At 42.2% G+C, this 22,295-nt stretch overlaps 2 protein-coding genes across 3 annotated transcripts in view; one reads left to right on the forward strand and one right to left on the reverse strand.

The window, feature by feature from the left end:
• Positions 1-574: 574 nt before the first annotated feature.
• Positions 575-8,919, reverse strand: LOC138620982 (eIF5-mimic protein 2-A-like). Its single transcript, XM_069698688.1, has 13 exons — positions 8,836-8,919; positions 8,332-8,405; positions 6,068-6,244; positions 5,632-5,726; positions 5,316-5,381; positions 5,046-5,181; positions 3,411-3,520; positions 2,990-3,160; positions 2,515-2,661; positions 2,038-2,176; positions 1,598-1,720; positions 1,315-1,373; positions 575-1,277 (listed from the first exon to the last, which is right to left on the reverse strand). The coding sequence occupies exons 2-12, from the start codon at positions 8,393-8,395 to the stop codon at positions 1,342-1,344; spliced, it is 1,260 nt and encodes a 419-aa protein (XP_069554789.1). The 5' UTR covers positions 8,396-8,405; positions 8,836-8,919; the 3' UTR covers positions 575-1,277; positions 1,315-1,341.
• A 1,110-nt stretch (positions 8,920-10,029) lies between these two features.
• Positions 10,030-22,295, forward strand: part of myo1b (myosin IB) — a 58,614-nt gene continuing 46,348 nt past the window's right edge. For both annotated transcript variants that reach the window (XM_069698697.1, XM_069698698.1), the window contains exons 1-3: positions 10,030-10,292; positions 18,144-18,290; positions 20,961-21,076. In XM_069698697.1, the coding sequence (XP_069554798.1) occupies positions 18,165-18,290; positions 20,961-21,076 (242 nt within the window). In that variant the 5' untranslated portion in view covers positions 10,030-10,292; positions 18,144-18,164. The remainder of the gene's footprint in view (positions 10,293-18,143; positions 18,291-20,960; positions 21,077-22,295) is intronic.

Raw genomic sequence — 22,295 nt, forward strand, 5'->3', positions numbered from 1 at the left:
CTGCTCAAGCATATTGCAAGGCCCGGATTAACTGTCAGTGTGAGAGACGCTCCAGTGTGAGTAATTTTAATCTGGAAGACGCATACAGATGCTCGGGCATGCATGAACGGATCCTTTCCACCGTGAGACACAATTGTCCCGCTTCACCCAGATCTCTGCGCGTAAAGAAAACGGGTATCCGAAAGCTAACACTTTTAACACCGGTGGCCAGAAGAGGCGTTACATGTGCACACCAAATTCTGATTGAATGAAAATAAAAGTACTCCCGTTATTCAGACTTGTCCTAACGGACGTGTCAGGGGCCTCTATTTTTTATATATATAACTTCTTGAATCTTGAATTCAGGAATTTTTTTTATTTTTTGGGGGGGGGGGGCAGGGGGGTCCTACACGGGGACCTTTTCCTTGTGTTCGTTCGGCAGCATATACATTATTTAGGCTTTATTTTCAGATCCCCATTAGCTCGCTGGTGTTGATTGCTCCATTTTCTGGATCTCCATTAGCTCCCACAAAGTGTCCGCCAGTCTCATAACATATGCTTCAGTATGTTCACACTGCATAAATAAACACAGCAGTAATGAAAAGCATTACTTTCCATTTATTTTTCAAATGTCTGATTAAGGTGGGGTGGGGGTGGGGGGTGGAAACCCGACAAAGCTCGCATGTTTCTGTTACATAAGATGTATGAAAAAAAAATAAAAAATAAATAAAAGTTCATTTTGGGGTGGAGGGAGAGAGGGGGGTGGGGGGAGAGGCATTGCCACCATAACCGTCGCTGTTTAAATGGCACTGCTCCATCACCAATGGAGACAGAATCGAAAAAAAAAACAACTGGCAATAAGTTGTAACCAGAAGAGATGTAAAATGAGGTTACGAAAACAGTTTGCCTTTCAGCGGACCTGCGTATCGTGGCTACACAGATGGACCTCTGGCTGATAAGAGTTCCATGACTAAATACAATAGCTGTGAAATATGCCCTCAAACTGGCTAATTTTTAAAAGGGAACTATCTTTCCAAAAAAAAAAAAAAAAAAAAAAAAACGGCTCTGCTTTGTTACATGAAAGATGTTTCAGTCTATTTAGCTAAATGTGGCACTGTGACTAGCTCCTGAAGGAATATAAAGAAGAGAACAAGTATTGAATTAGACAAAAAGCTCGTGGAAAAATAATATTAAAGCCCTTCCATTACAGTTGAACTACATATGAGGAGGTAGATAAAAAAAAAAAAAAAAATAAAAAAAAAGAAGACTAGACTAGACAGACTTCTTCAACAAATTCTGCATTTGATATAATATGAATTTAGAAATACAAATTCAGATGGTTTGCTGTAGCTGTGGAGGTCCTCAGTCCGCCTCCTCTTCCTCGGACTCGGACTCTGGAAGAAAGGAAACATCAGTCACGAGTGTGCTCAAATATATATTCACGCTGACCATTATTACCGTTGTCATTTCAACACAAAAGCCAGACGCTGAATAGAGGAGACAAATGAGTTGCATCCATCTTTTATTCAGCAAAAACGAGACACGGCGCAATCCTGTGCCCCGCTTTAAACACGGGCCGACACGGGCAGAAAAGAGCCGAGAGGGGGCGGCGCCTTACCTTCCTCTGCGTTCTTGAGCCACTCAACAAACTTTTTCATCTGTTCGATGAAAACACTCTTTCCTTTGGCTAGATGAGCTTCGTTGTACCACTTCAGAATCGCCTCCTCGCTCAAGACGTCCGCTTAAAAAAAAAAAGGACAAAGAGAAAAAGAATAAGGAAACATTAAGAAACAAGAAAAAAAAGAAAAAAAAAGAAGAAAAAAATCTATTCAACTTGACGCCAACAGCACAGATGCATCCGCAGGTGCTTGAAAAACAATTGTCGCCAGGCAGGTTGATGACATCAATCAAGACAAACTTTTGGCTGTAATCTCAGGCCATCTGGCATCATTCAAACATGCCTACATAGCTTCCCACCATATAACAACTCCCCCTCCTCCCAAAAGAAAAAAGAAAATCATGAAAATGGAAAGTTTTTTTTGGGCGTCATGCACTCACCTTTGTAGAGCAGCACAACAATTTTCTGGAAAGCCTTCATGAAATGGATGTTGTCATAACAGTATTCCTGGATCTTCAGCAGCAGAGTCAGTTCAGAGAGGCCCTGGGAGGTAAAAGCCTTCAACAGCGGGCTGTATTGCTGCAAATGTAAAACAGGGAAAATTAGAGATCAGAAATGATAAAAAAAAAAAAAAAAAAGTTTCACGCAAGAGGCGGGAGGGGAGCTGGAGGATATCGCTCCGATTTCTTGCATTACTTCGACTTTGCTGGTGGAGTGGCTTTGGGCGAGTAAATCAATTATCTTCCCGGCTAAGTTCAAAGACTGCAGCAAGCACGGATGCCGAAACATCTCGCGAGGCACAATTTAAGAGTGGCATCCGTACGTTTCTTTAGATCTCCTTTTCGCACGCGCGCTTGTCATAACTGCCATGGAGAAAAAGGAGCGGCGGCGGCGGCGCGCGGCGGCGGAAGTGTCACCTTTAAGAGTTTGATGGCTTGTTCTGTGACGAGCTCCTCCTTCTTGTTCCACTCCACGGAGCTCATTACGCTGGACCAAATTAGTCCAATCATCGTCTGCTCGGAGATGTTGTTCTTCTTGATTTCCTCCCGGAGGTAGACGATGATCTGCAAGACCCGAACCCGGGCGTGGAACACACGTTATTGACAACGCAGACAAAAACCCGAAAGCCAAGCAAGCGCTGCACGAGGGGTCTGAGCCGCGCAGATAACGCGTTCGGGCTGAGTGGATTTCTGAAACTTGTCATTGACCCACTGCATCCGAATTCGCCCCCCCCCCCGACTCCTCAAGACAAAAGCGAGGCGGAGGCCGAGAAGAAAGCAATCTTAAGTGCTACCCTCAGTGGGGTGCAGCAACAAACATAAAAAAAGGGACTTGGTTAATTGAAAAAAAAAAAAAAAAAAAAAAAGAAGGCGAAAAACTAACAGCACTTACATCTTTGAGGGGATCCCCACGTGACATCTGATCCTGAAGCTCCTTCTGCAGCTCCTTGCGAGCACCTATGGACTGCTGGTTTCTGGCGAAGTCCGAAAGCTCCTTGAGCCCGGCGTCTGTGAAGTACTTTGAGAAGTGCTCGCAACTGCGCTTGTTGGCAGGAAACAGCTCCTGAAAATGTTGTTTTTGTTTTTAAATCACAGTCAATTACTGAAGCCGGCTCCGTTCGGCCAGACAAGCTCACGTCAGCAATCAAGAGCCCTTTGTTCATTAAGCGGCTGAGCACTGAATGCAGATTATTATTAATTATATTTTTTTTGATCTAACGGTCGTATTTAAAGACTGTTGAGCCTGTCTGCCGTGGGAAACGGTGCTTCACCGAAGCCTCGTAGAGATTTTGCGTTTAAGAGGTCGTTCTCACCATGAGCCTGTTGTCCATGCCAACCTTTCGGAGACTGGCAGCAACCGAGCCGATGTCCTTTTCCGAAAGCCAGGATTTGAAGAGTTTCACAGCGAAGCATGCCGAAACACCTGAACAAATGCACAGAAGTAGTAGTCAGCTGTTAGCAACAGGCCTGCCAGGATAAAGGTAAGCCTGAGTGATACACTGGTAAACACGACTCCACCGCTTTTACCTGGAACAATGCCACGGGGGAAAAAGTCGGGGACTTTGGATTAAAGGTGTATTAAATATGCATCTACATCGCAAATTTTTTTTTTTTTAAATACAGTAAACTCCATTTGAATGACTGGAAATGTTTGAAATTGCAAAACAGACAACAGATCCCTCTCTTCGATCGCGTCTGCTGAGGGGCCAAATGGCAACCACCGGGCGCTTGTTGGATTACGTGAGGATTTCCATCAGCTGTGGTGTTTGTGGCCAATTTTTTCCTCTGTCGCAAGCAGAAGACAATTGGCTGACAACGCCCAGTTGAAGTACAGCGAAACTTCACAGCACCATCTGCATCTTTTTCCAGAACTTATCGGTTCATAATCGTAGCAAGCAACGGGACCGTTTATTTACACAAGTGATAGCTTGGGTTTGTTTTGTCTTTTCAGAATGCTGTTGCTGCAGCGTCACCAGGTTTGTTGGTTTTTTGTTGGGTTTTTTTGGATTACAAATGCAAACTGGTTACTGATTATCTCGTGTTTATGTGGGCATAAAACATGGATGTTTTTTTTCTGCTGCAATGTAGATACCTGGTACCTGAGCATACACTGGCAAGTAAGTAATAAAATAAAGCTGTTGCAGCAGAGACAAGCCAAAAATATGTTTGGGGAAAGTTTCGAAAAATCATTTTCAGATACCAAAAAAAAACAAAAAAACCTAAAATGTCAATACAGCCTCAAAATTACAGTATTGTTTGAATTATACGTTTATCATTTGCCATTTGAGGGTCCCCTGATGTCACAGCCACACACCAGTTTGCATTATCTGTTTTGGGAATCACGTTTTGCGACAACCAACAGCTCCAGTTGTTTATGGAGATTTCCCCAAATGTTCATTTAAAATGCTCTCGTCGTTGAATTGCACGGGATAATGCCTCCCACACCTATCTTTCCGAAAACTGCAGCAATGGAGGTGTGTGTGTGTGTGATTGGCTCCAGGCAAGTAATTAACTGAAGCAAAACAAGATGGCGTCATTAGACACATTACATTTGCCATCAACTCAAATGGAAGACTAACACCGTTTAAGCAATGGAGGAAAAAAAAATACGTTCACTTGATTAAATGTCTTTTAATTCTTATTTTATGACTGATATAGCCGGAGATATAAACGGCATTTTAAAATCTTAATGAATTGTTCTAAGGCGCCGATGACAGGCGTGACTGTAGGCATCGATGGTTTATCCATAGTGTTTGATGAAATTGAAACCTATGAACTCTTTTTTTTCCATGTTTGACCATCCTGCTGCTACTTATAGTCTAATAACTGCAAGGCGTTTAGTCTGTCGTGAGGAAGTTTTATTTGCAATAATATCCTTAAAATGTTTCATAAATGTTTTGAAACAGAAAGACAACTACGCACACCAACAAGGCATAAAACCCGAGTACCTTCTTTGACCAGGTTCTCATTGAAGAGGCTGCCGAGAATGGATGCGGAGATATTGCCATTGGCCAGCAGAATTCCTGTTAGCATGGCCAGCTTGTTGCGCTCAGACTCCGAGAAGCCCTTGAGAAACAGCAGCAGCTGCCAAAGAGTAAACATACAAACACAATCCTGTAGGCTGAATCGAGTCCGACATTGTTTTTTGTTTTTTTACATTTAGCTTCAGAATTAAATGGTCATGAATTCCTGGTAATGTGCCATAAACATCAGCAGACCTTTTTGATCTCCTCCTCAAATCCCTTCTCCAAGTATTTGTAGCGCCTGATGAGCTTGTTAAATACCTACGAGAAAGACAAAACAGGTTGTTATTGGACCCAACGTCGAGAAATTGATTTTTAACTTTGCGGCGACAACGGTGTGAACTGAGCGGGAATAAAATAACAACTCACAACTTTATTTATACAGCACTTTTCGAAGAAATGTTCCAAAGGGCTTTACGTGGTTTTAACAGGATTAAAGCATTACAGGGCTGGGGCAAATAAAGCCGGACAGAGCTGATGTGATCTGGTACTCGCTGAAAACGGCACCCACCTGTGCGTAAGCCTGCATGGTCTCCATGTCCTCTTGTGCTTTGAAGAGACAGAACCCTGTGCAGGTCACGTCATCTGACAGAGTCCCTCCCGGGGCTGAAAATAAGCACGTTCTCAATTCTATTTATGTTTCAATTGAGGTAGCTATTCATCAAAGTTTATACACAACTGCAGGTACAGTTGCAGGTAAACAACTAGAGAGGCAAAGCAAGGCGAGTTGGCTTACAGAGCAGCATTCAGACACGAGGCCATTCAAAGTGCTTTACAGAGGCATGGAATACATTAAAAATAAGATACTTAGAAGACATTAAACCTGCATTACAATAAAAAAACAAAAAACAAGGCAAAACAAATTATAATCGTAATCCGAACTATAATGCTCCTATTAAAAAGCTTTTTGTAAAGGCACACAACAAGTAAAGAGTCCCGCCACTCACCGAGCATCCCACCGGCCACCAGGATGTCGAACAGGGTCTCGGCATAGCGGCGGTAGTCGAGCTTGGCACCAGAGGCATCGAGGAACTTCGCGACAGCCTCCAAATCAGTGCCAGTTTGGTTCAGACCTTGTACGATGCTTTCCTGAAATTGGGATGGGTCAAATCTCTCCTTTTCATCTGTTGGAAAGACAGAAAAAAAAGCTGGAGTTTTATCCCTGCCACAAACACTGACAAGACATTTCCAAACTCATACTCGGTTCACAAGCATTTATACTTATTCTCTTCCAAATCCAAATTAGATTACTGTTGGCGTGGTTATACTGTCAGTCCAAATCAGATTACTTGCATATCTGATCGGAGTCCAATCTTCCCGATTGACTGTCCGCATTATTTATTTACAAGCGATCAAATCCAACGTGCGTGTCCATGTGACAATCCTCATATTCGCTCTTACCCGCACTGGTTTCAATAGCAATGACACTGCATCCCAGAGTATAGTTGACATAAATCAAAATATAGGGTAATGAAATGGGCTTTCTTATTTACCACATGGCAACTTGGGAGCCGCGGCGCAGGTTTTTACAAAAATAATGAGACAGCGTCACAGACAGGGGGAGGCTTGCTGCTTCGGTTTTATTTCATGCAGCTGTCACCGCCGGTGTCACTGTCCAGCAAGGAGTGTGGTCCGGACAGACCAGCTGTGACTGCATCTCTCCAAACAGTAAACCAGCATGTTTCCTGTATGGGTGTGTGGTGAACCTTTGAACTTTACGGGCCGAGAAAAATCACAGACATTAAAAAAAGAAAACAGACCTGAAATTCAACAGAGCAGTCAGAGCCAAACATATTTGCACAAAATGCACTTTGAATTGTATTTCGAACCACATGCAAATGCAATTTGAGATGGATCTATAAAACTCAGATCTCGTGTTTTGCCTGTCCAGACCAACTGCACGGCCTATGATCGGATTCCAACCAGATATGCACAAATTCTAATATTTTCACATGTATGATAGTGTTATCCTTGTGAAAAGGCGATAGGACAAGTGAGTCCACTCGGCGTCTTATTGTCCAGTCCGACTGTGACATTTCGGTACACACGAGAAAGACAACTTCTCTTTTGTGAATCTTTGTTTCGGAATTACCACAGCAGCTGTGTGTGCGCGCGGCAGTGAAAAAAACAACACCTCTTTATGTATAATTATTTGCCACCCAACAGTTTTTCAGCTATGAAGATGTGTTAAGATATTTAGTCAGTGAACGAATAGGCAGCGTTTTCTTCATAATTCACATCTGTGATCGTTTGCGGTGCTGGATAGAAAGGTCAGCGCTATGAAAAGCTGGAGGACAATCAAGTCTTTGTGGATCCTTTGTTGAAAAATCAACAAAACAAAATAACTAATTTCAAATGGCAGAATGCAACTCTCAACATTTACTCAAGTACGCGTTTGTTCTGTACTCGAGAATTTCCATTTTACGAAACTATATGCTTCTAAATTTCAGAGGCGAATATTGTAGTTTTTACTCCACCGCATTTGTTTAAAAACCTTTCTGTCCAGTCAAAACCACAAATCTCCAAAGTTGGTGATTTTGAATTTGCTCTTTTCCTTATAAACTGATGTATTAAAACTAACTTGGAATTGGTGTAAAAGAGAAAACTTGTTGACTTGTTAAGAGATGCGTGGCTCTTACAGAAAAGAAACAATACTATGATGAATTTGTGGAACATGATGCATGACTGTAGATCAATTAATAGCGGACGACATAAAGTAGTTCAAATAAGCACAGCCTTAAGAAACTACAGCACTAAAATGCACATCAGTTGAACCGTAACATGAATTCAAAACCATCAGATATAATAGTAAAACACTAACAGGGAGTATTTACTGCACAGTGTGTACATGATTTTAGTAAACAACTCTTTTATACCCCGTTTTAATTTGTTTTTATGGTTGTTTTATACGATCTGAGTTGTTAAGGCTTGTTATAGTTCCCTTGTTGTTTTGTTTTAATGGTTTATTTTATGTGAAGCACTTCATAACTGGAGTTTACACAAGTGTCATACAAATAAAGTTATTATTATTATTATTAAATTTACTTTTAATACTTTAGGTACATTTCGCTGATACTATTTAAATGCTTAAGTCAGATTTTGAATTGAATGCAGGACATGCATTTGTAGTGGAGTATTTTCCCGGTGTGGTATAAGTACTAGGGCCTGAGTACGTACAGTACCACTGTGTATTTCTGTGGGAGTCTCTCACCTCTTTTTCGAGTTTTGAAACGCTGGCCTGTTAGCGTAGGCTTCTGCTGCCTTTGATTACTCATAAAAGACTCTCTGGGAGACAAAGGAAATAAGATCAGGATTAGGAACCAACAATGGGAATGAATCCATCGAGCTCCAGCTGTTCGTCTCCATCCATCCCCGTTTAAATCTGCATGAATCATCCACAAATCATGCACAACTCTAAAGACACAATAGACAGCAACGTTAAATAAGCCACACATTATTAGCTACACCCATTACATGCTGTACGCAAGTAGGAGGAGGTTACGAGCTGAGGATAAATCAGTGTGACCAGCATCAATGGTACTTCTTGTAATAGTTAGAGGGGGACTCGTGATTTCTGACTTCTGACAGCTAGTGCTATCGAGCTAACCACAGTCCGCTTAAGCTCCCTTTATTTACCCGACGCTGCGCCCACATGGAGCTCACACACGTGGGCACACGCTCGGTCACACGACGCGAATAACATTCAGAAACTCACCGAAATCTTCTTTTTAAACAAAAACAGCGCGTGAAAGGAAACACCAGTTCGGCTTGCGCTCCGGTACAATCAGTTTCCGGGAGGAGGAAAATGATTGGCGTCGCAACGCATGCGCACTAACGCCAGGTATTTGGGTCGCATGTTTGGAGTGCAACTCTCCAAGTCCGTTGTGCAACTCAAGTGGTTAAAAAAAGAAGACATTATTGACGGTGTGAAATAGTTTAATAAGGTCCAGATGCAGACCTATAAGATCCATCTGCAGTCTGAAAGCCGGATCCCACCCCAAATCCTTGTAAAACAACTTCCCTTAAATCTGTAACTCGATGCAAAGAAAAAATGTTCACTTGCCAAGAGTTCCCTGACGAACAGGAACCGGTTTTAATCCATCACTGTTAAAGCTAAACTGACCCAGACGTAATGTCATTAAACGATCGTCAACACATCGTTGCTATGTAGAATTAAGACACAGGAGGGGGGTATTGTGCTGTTGGGCGGCTTGTCTATCTGTCTATAGATGAAGGGAAACATTTTAATGCTGCGTTTCAATTCGCCTCGTAAATTCTAACTTCCTTCTAGGAACCTCTTTAAACACGTTTGGTTAAATAAAATGCTCATTCAAATCGAATAAGTCCTTTATTTCATAGCCTATATCATATTTTCAAACATTACAGCCTACTTTATCATATCCTCCAATATCATTCCATTGCTTCTTCATACCTTCATCACTGATGTATTTCTATTTTTCATTTAACCGTTACTCAACCAGGTAAAAAATAAAACTGTTGAAATAAACTCTCTTTTCCAATTGTGACCTGACATTGAAGTGCAGGTCATGTAGGGCCTTCATACTTCAAATAAAATAGGAAACACCCAGGAGGGGGCAATTAATGTCTGAGAATCACAGAAGAAGTAAGAAACAGTGTGACAAAATGTGGCAAGAACACTTTGTGGTGAAAACTGCAGTTAAGTTTTATTTAAAACTGGTTAAAAAAAAAAAAAAAAATAGAGAGAGGCAAGATTGAGTCAAGCCTGCAGGTCATTCCGAGACTGTAATAAAACTCCTTTGTCTAGTTTGACTTGGCACAAGAGGTATCTTTACTACTTTTTTCAGACAACACGTGAAGGCATCACAACCCCCCCACCCCCACCGCACTGTAGGTGATTAGGGTACTCTGGACTAGCCCAGAGACGCCGCTCCAGCCACTCCCTACGCCCGGTAGACCCTGCGCTCTCGTCCATCCAGAGCTCCATTCAAAGCGCTGGGATCCGGATGAGAGCCTCGTTTGAGTCTCATCCAGCGCAGCACTCCCGAGTTCAGCTAAAGGCAGCCGGGAAGGGCTTCAGGAGCCACTCCAAACTTGGAGAATCACCCCGGGATCATACTTATTTTTTTTTATTTTTTTTTGCCAGCAGTGTGGATTTAGGACGAGCGGGAGCACCTCTTCAGCGATAAAGAGGCAAGTTGGATATCTTTCTGCTGTTTGTTTACGAAATGGAAAAGTAACAACCGCGATGCTTTTTTTTGTTTTGTTTTGTTACACTGTTGCATTCGCGGCAACTCTTCAAAAAAGTTAACTTTTCATTGTCTTCAGGTCGTCTGCCTCCCAACTCATTCATTCCTCCCTCCTCACTTCGTCCAGGAGGGGGTTGGGTTTTTTTTTGTTTTTTTTTTTTGTCTATCTTCCCTTTTTCTTTGTGAGTGAATGATACTGGTTTGGAAACTGTTAGAGCTGTTTAGTTTCGCTGATTGTCTTCTTCACTGATCCAAACCGAGGCTCATTCAACAATGTGCGTGAAAACTAATCGCTAATTGTCCCACATCTGAGGGCTACAACCGACTTTGTAAGTCCTGGATAGTCGAACCGCTGCAGACCTCGACTCACAAGACGGTCTGTCAACTCTCAAACTCACCCCCAGAGTTCAGTCTTTTCAGATGCTGCTGTCATCACAGTGAACTTGTGAACGGCACAGAACAAATCAGTGTGAATGTGGAGCTGCCTGTGGGGAAGGGGAGTTTTAATCACTTATGCAGGGAGGGGGGGCAAATGAAACACTGAACCCTGGGGATCATTTAAAGTAAAACAGGCAATATTCTTTTTTTTTTTCATTAAAATTACAGCATGTCCATACATTATCTTCACTATGATCTATGGATATACCTGGATTTATGGCGTACAGAGAAAAAGATCAATGTCGGCTTAAATGGTGGATAAACTGACTGAAGGTGGGTTTTCTCTCCCCTACGCCCCCTTTTTTTGTGTTTTTTTTGTAAGAAATCTTTAATGTAGCTGACTGGAATAAATTACTGCTCAGCATGGGCTGCATGAATACAACTATTCACCTCTGAGAAACATCCCACCGTTCCCCCCTTCCTCGACAAAGCTGACCTGCTTACTTTCAGCAAGGGTGTCCTCTGGGATCCAGCCTGGAACTCATAGAAAAAGAGAAATACCTTTTTCATATGAAGAAAAACTGTAGCAGCTTTTGAAAAACTGAAAACGTATCACACTGTAATATGTAAAAGTCCTTAAGGCATTGGAAAAGAAATGGTCAATTCACAATGGAATACTACAAGAACTGTCAATGAACTACCTTGGTCGGCATTCTCTAACTGAAAACAGCCGTTTTTTTTTTTATACATTTTAACTTCTGAAAATATTCATGCTTCACCAACATCAGTACACAGTTGCTGTGTCATTAAGCTTTGATGGAAAATAGTTACTATGTTTAAGTCCTTCAATCCTTCTTTTCAACTTCTAATTCCATGGGTGAACTTAAAGTCCCAAGAGGTTCAGATAAGACCTTTTAACTGCAAAAAAAAAAAAAAAATGGTTTGTGTCTTTCCCTTTGTGGTTTTCCACAATTATGTCCCTCCTCTTTTGGACGGATTCTCCAGTCGGGAAACCAGATGGGAACTTTATTACCCACACTGATCAAACAAACAGTGATGTAAGATGACTGTGAGAAGGTAGAAGCCTTCAGAGCTGCAGAGAGACTCCTGGAAAAAGTTAACAACCATTTAGCTCGGGTCGGACTGTTGGCTGCTCTTGGAGCTCCACTCGGCGTGAGCTTGATGGGCAGCGTGGATTTAAGTTACAACACTATTTTAAAATGTGCCTAAAGCCTCCACGTGAATACTGCTGGGTGAGCAGCTGGGGTCTAATGCAGGGCGTATAGAGGTCCAAAGTGGCACTTCATCCAGTGCCATGGTGATAAATAGTGTTTGCACTTTCCTGGCCCTCAGTGTAGTGAGGCGTGCGGCTTGTGTTAGTCCGCCGTCAACGGGGATAGACCGGAGCGCACATGTGCAGCTCCACTGACTGGAGCCAGGCCTTTAGCCACCTCTTTTACAGGAGGATATTCTGAAGCCAGAAAGCATTAAAAGTCCTCCGAGTGGTTCCATTTCCAGTTCAGCACCTCATCAACATTGTGATAAAGCAGATCATGATTTTTTTTTTTTTCTTCCCCCAATACCTCAACATTACCTTGGAGCTGAAAGGGTAAAACTCACACATGTTACTGTCCTAACAAAGAACTTTTTCTCATGCTGGTTTGACTCAAAACATTTTCCAGTAGTTCAACTTCACTGTTTAAACTTTACTTCCTTTGCCTCCCTGAGGAGCCTGAGTAATAAGGCTGTACATTTAGGTTTCTCGCACTGCTTTGTTAAGTCCAGTACAGCTGCTTTCTCCATTCACTTGTATAAAACCGAGCCAGACGGAGTGTGACTGCTAGCTGAAGTTCAACAAATATGAATCCAGATGATCAAGAAAAAAAAAGAGAGTAGATCACATCAACTTTAAAAAAGACAAAGCCCTTAGGAACAGTCTTATTTATGGAAAAACTCCACCCTGACAGCCCAAAGAAATCCCACCATCGGGGTCCAAGTGTCCAGTCCAGCAGCAACAGTGTAGTGAATGAGAGGTCTGACCCAAATAATCCAGGACCTGCCAGGGTTCGGATCTTTTACTTCTCTAATCGTTTGTCTGCTGATTGTGCAGACAAATTCAAGCATGATTTTGTTCCCCGAGTACAAACTAAGCTTCTGTGATGCAAGCTGAAATGAGTTGTAAAGGTTCATAGCTTTAACTCGGTCAATCCATCACGTACAAATCACTCTTGATTCTAGCAGTACTAAGAGAAGTAAGTATGCGTAAAAGACTTCTTGGGACACATAACCAGTGCTGAAGAGTGAAAAACAAAGAAAAAGGTTAGATTTCTTTACCTTCTAACTTAAAGTGTTTCTTGAAATCATATGTGTTCATGACAAAGTAAACTAAGCTTCTTTGTAACACTTAAAAAAACTCAGCCAATCTCCTTCATCAGGACTCTGACATGAGTTTTGATCATATTTGATTGACAATGGCCGCCACTATAAATAACCCCACAATATTCGTAATATGACAGCCATGTAGCAGGTTAGCTCGACTACTTCAAATCCGTTAGAAGCCCAGGCAAAAAAAACCCGGAAATGTCTCTTGTGACATTACCAGGATTATTTTGTGATCCTGCATGACCTTATTTGCTCATACTAAGAAGCTGACTCCTCCAGATTTCACAAGCTCAGTGGATTCATTGTGGTTTCATCTTGAGTGCCACATGCGGGTGTCATGTTTTGCAAGTCTACTAGTTTTGATGTCCACCTGCAGCTGAGCTGTATTGTAAATAAAGAGCGGTGTTTGTTTGGGTAACACGGGTTTCTGTTTAACTAGCCTGGATGCTTGTGTGGCATGACAACTCGCATACTGAGCTAAGGAGGTGACGTTTGTGTGATCTTTTTCCTTGTGACCGAGTTATCAGGTTAGCAGGTTTTTGATAGAAAGCTGTTGTTTTCCTACAAGGTGTTGAAAACAAAACGTGTTTTCAGTTTGTTCAGTCTTTTTAAGTGGAGTGACTGCCAGTGTTTGTGTGCGCCAGACTTTTGCTCGCACATACGCACTCTCGCAGATCTGCACCTGGAGTGGTGTTGAGGACTCTTTATTCCAGGTCACTCTCCAGGCAGCTGCTTGCTCTCTTGCTCCTCTAAACCTCTGTTCTGTCTGCGCTGCCCCACCATGCTCTTTGGCACATCTCCATGGCCCGCTGCTGCTCCATTAGGGACGGCTTTAATCTCCGTCATTGCCAGCAGCTTGTGATGTTGTGACTCTTCTGCCCCGCGACAAGGCCAGACTGATCTGCGGGACATTTATAGAGTATTAAACAGCGTAATAGAGTTTATTATCATTTGTTTGCACATCGACAACACCGCATTCTCAAACAGCCGCTCCCAAGGCAGAATGACTGCAGACATCACTCTCTGGGTCTCGGCGTTGCTCTCGCAATTGCTTTCTCACAGACTGTATTTCATTATAGGTCTCAAGCTTGCTTTGTTCATCATGATGAAAATAGCGTACCCTTCTGAGCTACAGTTTTTAAAATTGAGTACATGAATCCCAACAAGAAACAGCCGGTTCATTGGCTCCAATTTTAGTATTTTTACTACTTCCCGTATCTGTTTTGCATCCATGTGAGTGCTTGCCTCCATGGCTGTTGACCTTTGCTTTGACTTTTATCCTCACTAAAAGACAGAAAAACAAAACCCCACGTGGCTGCTGTCTAGGCCCTGTAAATAATATATGTACATTTAATGGTGTTTTCCATGTTTGCCCCTTAGCTAGATCTGCCTGCAAAATCTAGGTCAATGTCAGAGGCATGGAGCAAAGCATGTCTCCTCGTATTGCTGTGACATGCACTGAAATCCCAGCTCCTGCCCGCCCATCACTGCCAGACTTTAAATCTCTCATTGACGTTTCATTTTTCTGTCGAGCAACTAAATACTGCTCCCACTGGATACCGCACTTTAATCAGTGGGAATTATGGATCAAATTTCGATTGAAAATTTAATTCTCTGACTTGTACTTTATTTCAAATAGAACCAGAATAGTAACTCGGCAGTGACGCTCTCATGACATTCAGGGTGGATCTTTCCATCATGTTGTGTGAGTTCAAAGAAGGCTGGGTGAGAGACATGGATGGTTCACTTAAAATGTATATTGCTGATAGCTGACGATGAGTAATAGAGAGTTGTTCAAGGAAGTTCTTGTAAAAGAAAAAAAAATCCTGGAATTATTAGGGAATCACTTTTCCAATTTTGCTTTTATACGCACCTATGTTTTTGCAATTGATGCAAAATCTGGTAAAGTCTTCAGTCAGATCTAATAGTGTTAACGATGCATTTTTCTAGGAGCATGAGGTCAGCAATTAACGTGCCAAATTTAAGAGATGTATAAATCACGACCATCTGCCGCTCACGGGCTCTGTGCCAGTCAGGTTTTGGAGAGCGCACTCGTGACATGAACCCATCCCAGATGAGGGCATTTTTTGGGTACCCAAAATCTGCCTAAATCACTGATTCACAAGATCTAGATTCGACATTAATAGCAGCTGAATCATGCGGGCACATTTGATCCACATTTGCTTACCGCCTAAACATGCGAAATGTAATGCATTCAGAGAGATTGATAAATATCATCATCATATATGAGGATATATTATTTTGACTAAAAATCAAAATAACAGATACTTGTTTTTGTCCTTCACGTCAGACAAACCACAAAAATCAGTGTTAAGATTGGCCACCATGCACCACATAGGTTATATCCCTCATCTCTCTGCCACTCAGCTGTGAGGATAATCCCCTGAGTTTAATCAAGGCTGTCACATTTTCCCCTCATTCTCCCTCTTTGGATCCAGTGCAACATTTAGCAGCAGGCAGCAACTCTTATTAATTGGATTGTGTCACTGGCTGCCTGGAAGCCAGTTCCAAATCTGGGGTAGTGGGTTATCAGCAGAGGAGATGAGTGTGTCCAGGATGCAGACAGATGCCGTATGTTTTTGGTCAGAGTGGCAGCAGCGTTCGCCCCTGGGTCAGCGAGAGGCTTCAGCATCTGTTTGCACAAAGGTGGAGCAGACTGTATGTCCTCTAAACACTTGTTTGTTAACACCAGGGATGAGATTCATCACTTCCAGTGCACACTTTCTGTCAATGGAAATGGGCAGTTGGTTTACAGTAGCGGAGTATTTGTTTGTAGTGATTGGTTTGTCTAATATTGATTGTTGAGGCTAGCACAAATATTATCTGATGCTCCAGATAGTCGGTAATTAAATAAGAGTTTTGAGTATTTGTGAGCTTGATTCTGATTTACATACTGTACAGAATATGTTGTAGATATCAGACCATAGATATGACATGAATGAGTGAATTGAAAGGAAATGGATAAATCTTAACAATGCTAAAACTGTTAATGCTCAGTACTGTGGAGAATAACAGAAAGATAACATGTGGAGTGAGATCACAGAGTGGGTGATTGCTGCTTCATCCCTCCAGAGAAATTAGATTAGCAGCGACGTCAAAAGGAAATAACTTGATTTTAAAAAGCATCGCAGACGACCAAAGCAGCTGGTAGACATGAACCGGCACCGGGAATGCTTTGGCACAATGCCACAAGGCTGACACACTGCAGCATATTTAGTGGGAACAAAGTAACCAACCTCAGTGGACTGAGAGTTGACAAGTAAGCAAATAATTTATCCCCCCCTCCCCCTCTTGCTTAGTACAGTCGGGATCAAGCTGTAGACTTCATTAGAGACATTTAAAATATCCTGGTTGCTCATGAACATAAATCATTTTTGCAACATTCCTCCTCATATCTCGGCCAAGCTTTTAAAAAGTTGTGTCCTCATGCTGAGTGTGAGAGTGAGTGGTTTTGGAAATTGACTCCTGCCTAGTAGTAAGAGCCGGGCATCATCTTTATGGGCCAATAACATTGTGCCCTGCGGGGGAAGAGAAGCCGGGGAAAAAGTGAAGTGGAAGACTTCACAGGGCATTCATTTTTTTCCCAGAACGTCATGCTGTTCTTAAGTTGCTGTTAAAAGTTGGTTTGACAGCTGAGAGAGGGCTTTGCCTCAAGAGCAAAGTCAGGGTTTTATGTTGAAATGTTGGAGCTTTTTGTCATTCTGCTCCAGCTGTCCACCAATCGTTTCTGATCCTATATTGGTCCTCTGATGCAGTTGTTCAGTCCCCAAACCTCAGCATGTTGTATCAGATATTTGTCAGATCTGTGGAGGGAAATATGTTTTTACAGAGAGACTGACTAATGCTTCTAATTGCCACTCTCATCACTGCTTTATTCATTGCAACTGATGTCTTAAACATCAGAGTGCATTATAAATATGTGCCAAATTCCCGCTTTCTGGCTTTGCAAAAAGAGATATCTGTCATACAAGAGCAGTGGACAATAGATGACTACATGGCCTCATCTACCAGCGGTGTATGGACAGACTGTCACAACAGCAGACACTAGGATTTTGGAGTAGCAAAGCCCCGTGTCAAGGCCCTGAATGTTTCCCAGGCCCCCCTTTTATCTCCTGCTCTATAGAGTCTGGATTACCGCCCCAAAGGAGATGGGCAGCAACACTGGACTAAAAACTGCCACCCCTAGCAGTGTCTTTGTCATGGTGCACTCCAACCCAGATCCTTTAATGGCCCCAGATATTATAGTGCTGCAACAAGCAAGTGGTGGTGAGAAAAAAGAAGAAAAAAAAAGAAACCTATGGAGCAGTTTACTGTTATGGGGGGCCGTTTCCTTTGATTTACAAGAAGCCCTGAAACGGGAGCAGATTCCAGCTGAGCAGACACCCAGAATTCAAGGGCAAAGTTCCCTGGTTATGTAATTTCCTATGGGACATTCTCGCATGCCACTGGAGAACAAGATTGAACAGCCAATCAAAAGGCTGTGCTCCACCTCTGGGGGGCCAACCGCTGCTCTACAAACATGTCCACTCCGGAGTTTATTTGGATTGGCTAAGTTTAGGACAGTTTGTTTTCTAATCAGAGAATGCCTCTTAAAAACTTTGCTGGAGACCTCACCAATATTGGACAACATAAGACAAAATGGTGGCCTAACAGGTGTAACTGAGACATTGCTAAAACATACAGTGTTGCATTGTGTCCACGTGGGCTAACAAATGCGCAAAGTGCATTTTCTTCCACACAAAAAGTATGCAAAGCTGATTTATATTAAATACTTGTGCAATGTTTTACATCCATTTTCTTTCTTGAGTGCCGTTTTGTTCTTTGTGGTTTTGCCAACTCATCATTTTTGTCTTTTGCTTGAAGCTAAGAGAAAGGTCTGTTTGGACATGTGCCTCACGTGCACAGTACAAGCAAAACAAGGACTCCACTCCTAAACACATTGCAAACAAACTCCACAAGGTGCCTTTTTAGATTATAAAACCTATGCCTTTCTTTCTTCTGTATTTCTGTGCAGGGGGCGACACCTGCAGCCAAGATGGAGGTGAAGACGTCACTGTTAGACAACATGATCGGGGTGGGTGATATGGTCCTCCTAGAGCCCCTTTCGGAAGACTCATTTCTTGAGAACCTGAAGAACCGCTTTGACCACAATGAGATCTACGTAAGTTTGCCATTTTATTAACATACCTCCATTCTAGGTCAGTCGCAGTGTAACAGCACCGTTGTGTTCCTCTCTTCTGTCAGTTCCTGCCTCTAAAGACCGCTACAGAAGGCTTCTCAGAAGAAAAACGCAGATACTTTCCTTTACTCTATTGTTACTTCTGTCCCTCACTTATTTCAGTCTTGGTTACAGCAGTGGCAAAGAAACAGAAACCACAGTTGCCAACCAATCAATGAATCAAACCACCGAGGAATGTAGATGGTGCCTTCAAATGAGGCATGAAATCCAGAGCTCAGAAGCCCAGAGGGCCCAGGATGACTGCTTATCTCTCGAAGACCGGGGGGGGGGTTGTTGAACCATCAACCCTGCTTCAGACAATTGGTTGTAGGCTTTTGTGCTGTGGAACTCCATGATTCTGCCGCTCGGGCAGGTCGGCTACTCTGAGACGTCAACCAAGATGATTACAGTTCTGCTCCGGCTGCTGCCGGCTCACAGGGCTCAGCGCTCAAGGGATGATGTCACCTCATACAGCGATGACCGCCTCAGTGATGTGCAAGACATTTTGTTGAGAAGCAGCCCACATCTTGTAGAGGAATGGATGTTTTTACATTTCAGATGCCCTCAATTTTTCGGTCCTAAACCATAAGCTCAGAGCTTTTTTTTTTGCCTGTGTGGTGCTGACCTAAATGGTGAGGATCCAGTTAAACATGCTTAAATTATTTATGCAATATACTGCACCATCTTCCAAGAGATATTTTCACCCTGCTGGTGCAAAATCTTAATATTTCGTATGTTACCTTTTTAGTTTAGCACAGACGTGCATGTGAAGTAAAAGTATAGTAATGGAAGCTTTTTGGTAGCATAAGCTGCACCTCAAGAGTGATGACCAGGAACAGCACTGCAGCCTATACTTATCCAATAAATCTGTGGTGTACAATCCTTGCATGTGAATGTATTTTCCCTCATGTGGCATCATTCCTTACAAATGGCCCCATCCCCCCCAACACCACACTATCATATGACAGCTCGCAGCAGAAGAAACATGGCTTTGTCTCTCAGCGGGACAGCACATCATGTATCCAATAACTGTGTGGAAAATCAAAGAGACTGAAAATCACCCCGTTAACCGTTGCCCTACATCTTGTGCCTGGCTAAGCAAAAATAAATTATTGAGAATGTCAGGGTTTTTCTAAGTTCATGACGGTCCTTTTTTAACCACCAACTCTAGATTTTGAGTAGCGTAATTAGGTTTAACATCTTCTTTTCCTTGCTCAGGATTTAGAGAATTGGAAACCCCCTTGTTGGTGGTCTGTGCCCCAAGAGGGGTGGTGTGGGAAAACTTCTTTTCCTTCACATCTCTGGATTCTTACAGATTTCTTGAACATCTTGTTATTTGACATCCAATCTGCTGTAATTTCAGTGTCTGAACAGATGGAGTTTTATCACAAGCAGGACAGTATAGCTTAAGAAATGCAAAAGAAAGAAAATATACAGGAGCATGTGGCTGTGTGCATTGTTGGTCTCTGCAGATGGAGATGACGCTCCTGTGAGATCAAAAGATTGCCCACAAACGCTCCATGTGAAACGAGAGCATCGTGATGCTAATAGCAGGCATGGCAGCAGGAATGAAACGGCAATAGCAATACATAGACACTGAGTTTTCACCCAATCAGACCAAAGCCCTTTTTCCTTTTTTTGAATCTAAAAGAAAATCACATCTGGAATCAAAATGTTTTTCCCTCGTTGGATATTTGTATTTAATAGTTTGTTCTGGATTTAGTTTGATAGCTCTCGATTCAAAGCTGTTTCCCGACTTCCATAATGATCTTCACATCAATTTTATGATCTGTTTGAGGAACCATTAAATAATCGTGAAGTCTTTTGCAAGTTGGGATTTTTGTGATGATCTGCAGAGGCTTTAAAAAAAAGTCTGTTTTTTTTCCACTTATAATGGGACTTTTTTGTGCTTTTTCTTCTTTTTGGTCAAGTGAGTCCCTCATCAACATGTGATACTTTGTTTACATTGCTCCCACTCTTTCCCTTTGTACCCATCCTCTGCACTTGAAAAGGCTTCATTCTGCCTCTGGTGTGCTATTGAACGAGAGGCTGTGGGAGGTTGTGGTGTTGCCACGGGGAAGGCCATGCTCCACTCTTGTCAGAGTGGCTTATGCAACAGCCATTACCATGGAGAGCAAAGGAAATGTTTCAGGTTGATGCTTGAAAAGTGTTATCAGGACTCTGTCTTGTGCGTAGGAGGATGATAAAGATGATGGCTGGTTGTATTCACTTTCAGAAATATATCTGACAAGTGTTATTTGCCGAACAGGACCTGTTTGAATGTTACATAAAGGTGTTTTATGTAAACGTGAAACTGAGAAAACTGTGATTTGTGTTTGACATTTTTATTTATTTATTAAAAACTCGTATGTTTGACATTTTGCATTTGAATCACATATTATGTAACTAACTGATGCTACAATATTTTTGGAGAGAAAAGTGCACAAACTAAAGGCATAGTTTTAAAAGATTTTAATTTTATATGGAATTTTGGGTATTTTTGTTGCAGCATAAATACAATTCAAAAAGTCCAGATGGACAGAAGGGTTGAAACAGACAAAATACCTCGTGGATTCACACTGACTGTTTACATGTTCTCCTTCTCCCCTCCAGACTTACATTGGCAGTGTGGTGATCTCCATGAACCCCTACAGGTCCCTGCCCATCTACACACCAGACAAAGTGGAGGAGTATCGCAACAGGAACTTCTATGAACTCAGTCCACACATGTGAGTCCACTTCGCAGTCCTCTTCAAAACCAGCTGGTGTGTGTGTATGTATATATGTGTGTATGTAGATAGATAGATAGATAGATAGATAGATAGATAGATAGATAGATAGATAGATAGATAGATAGATAGATAGACACACACACACACACACACACACACACACACACACACACACACACACACACACACACACACACACACACACACACACACACACACACACACACACACACACACACACCAGCTGGTATGTTTAAGACTGAACAGTTTGACAGTGAGGTTTTGGACTTTTGTTTTATTGTTGTTTACAACCGTTGAGGATGGTTTTCTGAGGCTGCTATAATGTGCAGAAGCTGTCATCTGTCTGTTGAAGATACTCTGTCAGGACTATCATTTCGTACCCAGCAACTAATGCGGTCACTGAGATCAGAGAGACGCTGACTCGTGTATGTAGAGTCGGTCTGGAGCTTCTGCTGGCCATTCAGTACCGTGACAGGCCATCTGTCCGTTGGCAACATGAAGTCAGCATTGCTGAGAGTCCTGCCAAGACCAAACAAAGCCCAGCAATCGTCAATTAGCCTGCTGTGTCTCTAGGCTGCAGCAAAACCCCTCAGAGACACAGACTGGGAGAGTTGAGAGTACCCTTGTCCCAGAACAGACATGTTCCCTGCAGACACAAGCCAGCTCCTTGGCTTTACTTTACAGTAGGCTATACAGAGCGGACATGACACACTTTCTGGCTGTTTTTGCTCTTTTTCTTTTTTTTTCTTTTCTTCCTTTTGTTGTTCAGAGCCTGTCTCATCTCTCTCTCTCTTCTCCCCACACAGAGAGTGGATAAAGAATGTCTACTGTCAGCTTTTGTCTTCAACATTTTTTTGGTTGAATTCTCACTTGAGTACCCTTAAACCATTATTATGTGCCACAGGTGCCAACATTTCTCATGTGTTCCCCAACTGATTATTCACTTCTGTGCTCCATTATTTTGAGTGATCATGTTTTAGATACAAATACTCTCGCAAAACTGTAAGGATTGTTGTTTTGGGTCCAGTGAACTTACAGGCCTCATAATTAAACTCGGATAATAGCCAGACATGTACCTGGCTAAAAGGATGATCAAAGGATGGAAAACATTGCTTTTGGCAGTAGAAAAGTATTTTTTCAAAAATAACTGTTTTCACATGATAATTTAGGTAGAAACAGAAGGTTAAAGGCTAAA

Source organism: Brachyistius frenatus, unplaced genomic scaffold (genome assembly GCF_029030835.1).
Source record: "Brachyistius frenatus isolate BFR_SWC_R1_liver_20210118 unplaced genomic scaffold, ASM2903083v1 Contig_27, whole genome shotgun sequence".
Taxonomy (NCBI): Eukaryota; Metazoa; Chordata; class Actinopteri; family Embiotocidae; genus Brachyistius; species Brachyistius frenatus.

Bases quoted from the DNA above. Each gene is read 5' to 3' on its own strand.
- LOC138620982 (XM_069698688.1), bottom strand. From the start codon at position 8,395: ATGAGTAATCAAAGGCAGCAGAAGCCTACGCTAACAGGCCAGCGTTTC. The intron at 2,662-2,989 runs GTAAGTGCTGTT...CGGGTCTTGCAG, and splicing joins GTGGGGATCCCCTCAAAGAT to ATCATCGTCTACCTCCGGGA. The intron at 2,177-2,514 runs GTGACACTTCCG...TTACATTTGCAG, and splicing joins AAGCCATCAAACTCTTAAAG to CAATACAGCCCGCTGTTGAA.